The following is a 3,330-nucleotide window of genomic DNA, read 5'->3' as shown; positions in this document are numbered from 1 at the left end:
ATAAAATCCCAATTAATGGTATCAAATGCTTTCCTCAAATCAATATTCAAAACAGCTCTAGGGGAAGTGTGCTTCCTACCATAGTGTTTGACTATTTCATGAGCTAGAAGAATGTTGCTAGATATTAGTCTACCTATAATAAAAGCACTCTGAGCATCGCTTATCAAGTATCCCATTACCTTTTGAATTCTAGATGCTATGATTTTAGTAATGATTTTTTATATACAATTGCAACATGATATTGGCCTGTAGTCTGCAGCATACTGAGGATTGAGGATTTTTGGAATCAATGTGATGGAGGTAGGTTTAATGTACCAAGCAGCTTCCCAGAGCTAAAAAATTCCTCCACTGCTGCATAAAGTTCTTCTTTGATAACATTCCAAGATGCCTTGAAGAAGAGAGCACTATAACCATCTGGATCAGGGCTTTTGTCATTTGACATAGAAAAAACTGCTTGTTTTTGTTACTGGAAGGCTGAGCATTTGTCTCTGTTCAGGTGAGAGCAGAGGCCCATTTGCTATCACTTCTGGATCAGGTGTTGCAGTAAGAACAGAAGTACCCAATATCTTTTTGTAGTAATCAATAATTTCTGTAATTATTTCAGATCTGTCAGTAATTCTAATCCCATTGTCAGTGTATAGAGTCAAAATTCTGTTAAGATGCCTTTTCTTCTTCATGATAGAATGAAAAAACATTGATCCCTTATCCCCTTGCAAGCTCCAGTTTATGTTAGCTTTCTGTTTGTAGTAAGAAGATTCACAATCAATCAATCTGTCATATTTTTTGATGCATTCTTTTTCCCTTGCAATCAAATCTGAGTTGAAAAGATCATCATTTAATTGCCTTTGAATATCAGCTAAATCTTCCTTAGCTCTACACACTTGTTCACTTATATTCATGAAGTGATTTTTATTTAGCTCTTTAAGGGCATGTTTAAGTCTTTTGAGCTTTGTGTGAAACCTGAACATTTTGTAGCCTTCACTGTTTTGCACCCATATAGAATTTACTGTTGAGATAAAATCTGGATGCTTCACCCACATATTGAAGCACTTGAATGGCCTTTTACCCTCAAAATTATCATCTTCAATGGTTAATAATGCCGGAGAATGGTCAGAGCATTTTGGCATGAGATATTCCACCTGACTTGAGGTGTATAAGTGTATCCAATTCTCATTAACCAAGCACTTATCCAATCTAGTCCAGATTCTGCTTTCAGCCTCTTGTTTGTTACACAAGTGTAGTAACAGCCAGTAGATCTTAAATGCAATAGCTGACTAGTGTTGATGAAGCTTTGAAAATCCTCAATGTCAGCTTCAGTAACTGGTAACCCTCCAATTTTCTCTTTACAACTTGTAATAGCATTGAAATCTCCACCAATAATCCATGGACTATTAACATTTTGCTTTAAAGTTAGTAAATCCCTCCAAAGATTTTTCATGCTTGTCATTTGGTTTAAAGCATAGACTATAGTGCATAGACTGGTAAACCTTCCATCTCTGGATTCAATAGTGCATGTAATGAATTTCTCTGATAAAATAACATTTTTGACTGTCAAAATATCACTATCCTAGAGAATCCATATTCTACCATTTCTAGCTTCTTGCACATTAGAGCCACCAAATAGTGACTCGCACAGTCCCGAGCCACCAGGACTCTTATTAAGTACAAAACATCCCCAAACACGGATTTCGATGATTTTTAAGGATTCTTTCATCCTAGAACCTCCCCAACTGTTTTAAGGTTATCCCTAGACACGTTTGAGTGGTTATTAACTACAGATAACATTTAAACACAAATTCTTATCCAAAGACACATCTCCAAAAGCCTATAAATAGAAGCCTAGGGTCTTCTTTCAAGAGGATCTGAAATTGAGAAGGCGAGGTGCTGTCAAATTGCCCAGTTAACCACGAATTTCAGAGAAGAGTTATCAGATCTTGGCGAACACTTTCATAAAGAAAGCCCTTCGAAAGGTTTGTGATTCTTTCCCCTTCTTTCCTCCGGATTAAACTTGGTTTTAATCTCGAGAAGAGCAACAATCTCGCTTGGTCGTGATTGTCGCTTCCGCAATTGTTTCCTTCGTGAAACAAGAGCGTAATTATACCGTCAATCGGGTTGATCTTGTAGGCGTATAAAACTGCTTATAGGTCCCTTGACACAGCTCGGCGCGATGATTCGACAAATCGACGAACGTTCAAGCAACGAAACGAACTAAAGAGGCTACAAAGCTAACGAACTGCATGTGAACAACGTTAGTGGTTCGGGGAGTCGACGGGTCTTCCAACAAAGTGGATTTGAACTCAAACACCGACTGAGTTTACTGCCAAATCCGGAATCAAGTCAACAAATCAACAAAACAACCGAACAACGGACAAAACAACCGGAAACAACGGAAAACGACAAAACCAGCGCACCTGGGGGAACTCGGCCCGAACCGAACCACCCTAAGGTGGCTCGGCCCAAGCCGAGCCACCCTAGGGTGGCTCGGTGGCCGAGCCACCCCAGGGTGGCTCGGCCAAACCGAACAACGAACAAAACAACCGGAAACAACGGAAAACGACAAAACCAGCGCACCTGGGGGAACTCGGCCCGAACCGAACCACCCTAAGGTGGCTCGGCCCAAGCCGAGCCACCCCAGGGTGGCTCGGCCAAGGCCGAGCCACCTAGGGGTGGCTAGGCTCAGAACTGTGCAAACGCACAGTTCTGAGAGCCTATAAATAGGCCTGGTACTCGTTCATTTGGAGGACTTCTTCTGAAACTTTGGAGAGAGCCGAAACTCTGCCGGATTGTCACCTCAACTCGGAGATCTGAAGGCTTGAAGACTTGGAGACCCGGATTTGATTCTTAGCGAGCACCCGCACCGAAAAAGGCAGGAGTTCGAGAGAGTCTAATCCTCAGATCTACGTCGTCACACTCCGGATCTAAGCTTGGTTCTTAGATCCCGAGATTCGAGCGGTCGTTTCCTTGGTGAAACGATCCCTCCCGGCTATTATCTCCTTGGTGGGATAATACCCGTAATACGTCGTAGATCTGCTTGGATCCAGATCACGCGGTGGTCCACGGTAAGCAACCCCGGCGCAGGCAAACAACCCACAGAAGCAAGAGACCGGATAACAGGATCTTGTGATTTGTTCGGTAAAAGAGAGAAGTTGTAATTTTGATTTCTTTGTTTTATTTTGATTTTCATTGTAAGCCGGATCTTATAAAAAGACCGGATCTCTTTGTAACGCATAAAGTTGTTAACTGAGTGCAATGGAATCGATAATGAAGAAAACACCAACTTTCCCCGCGAACATGAAGTATGGGGGCTGCTTCCGTCAAGAAGGACTTTAT

At 41.8% G+C, this 3,330-nt stretch overlaps 1 protein-coding gene across 1 annotated transcript; it reads right to left on the bottom strand.

The window, feature by feature from the left end:
* LOC109821394 lies at nt 432-1,447 on the bottom strand. The gene is made up of 2 exons (XM_020387584.1): nt 1,232-1,447; nt 432-1,139 (listed from the first exon to the last, which is right to left on the bottom strand). Exons 1-2 carry the CDS (start codon nt 1,445-1,447, stop codon nt 432-434), a joined length of 924 nt encoding a protein of 307 aa, XP_020243173.1.

Source organism: Asparagus officinalis, chromosome 8 (assembly GCF_001876935.1).
Source record: "Asparagus officinalis chromosome 8, Aspof.V1, whole genome shotgun sequence".
In the NCBI taxonomy this organism is placed as follows: domain Eukaryota; kingdom Viridiplantae; phylum Streptophyta; class Magnoliopsida; order Asparagales; family Asparagaceae; genus Asparagus; species Asparagus officinalis.
Note: the sequence above shows the minus strand (reverse complement) of the source record. Positions and strands in the feature narration are given on the sequence as shown.

Coding starts and splice junctions, on each gene's coding strand:
- LOC109821394 (XM_020387584.1), bottom strand. CDS start 1,447: ATGACAAGCATGAAAAATCTTTGGAGGGATTTACTAACTTTAAAGCAA. Junction 1,140..1,231: donor CTGGCTGTTACTACACTTGT/GTAACAAACAAG, acceptor ACCTCAAGTCAG/GTGGAATATCTCATGCCAAA.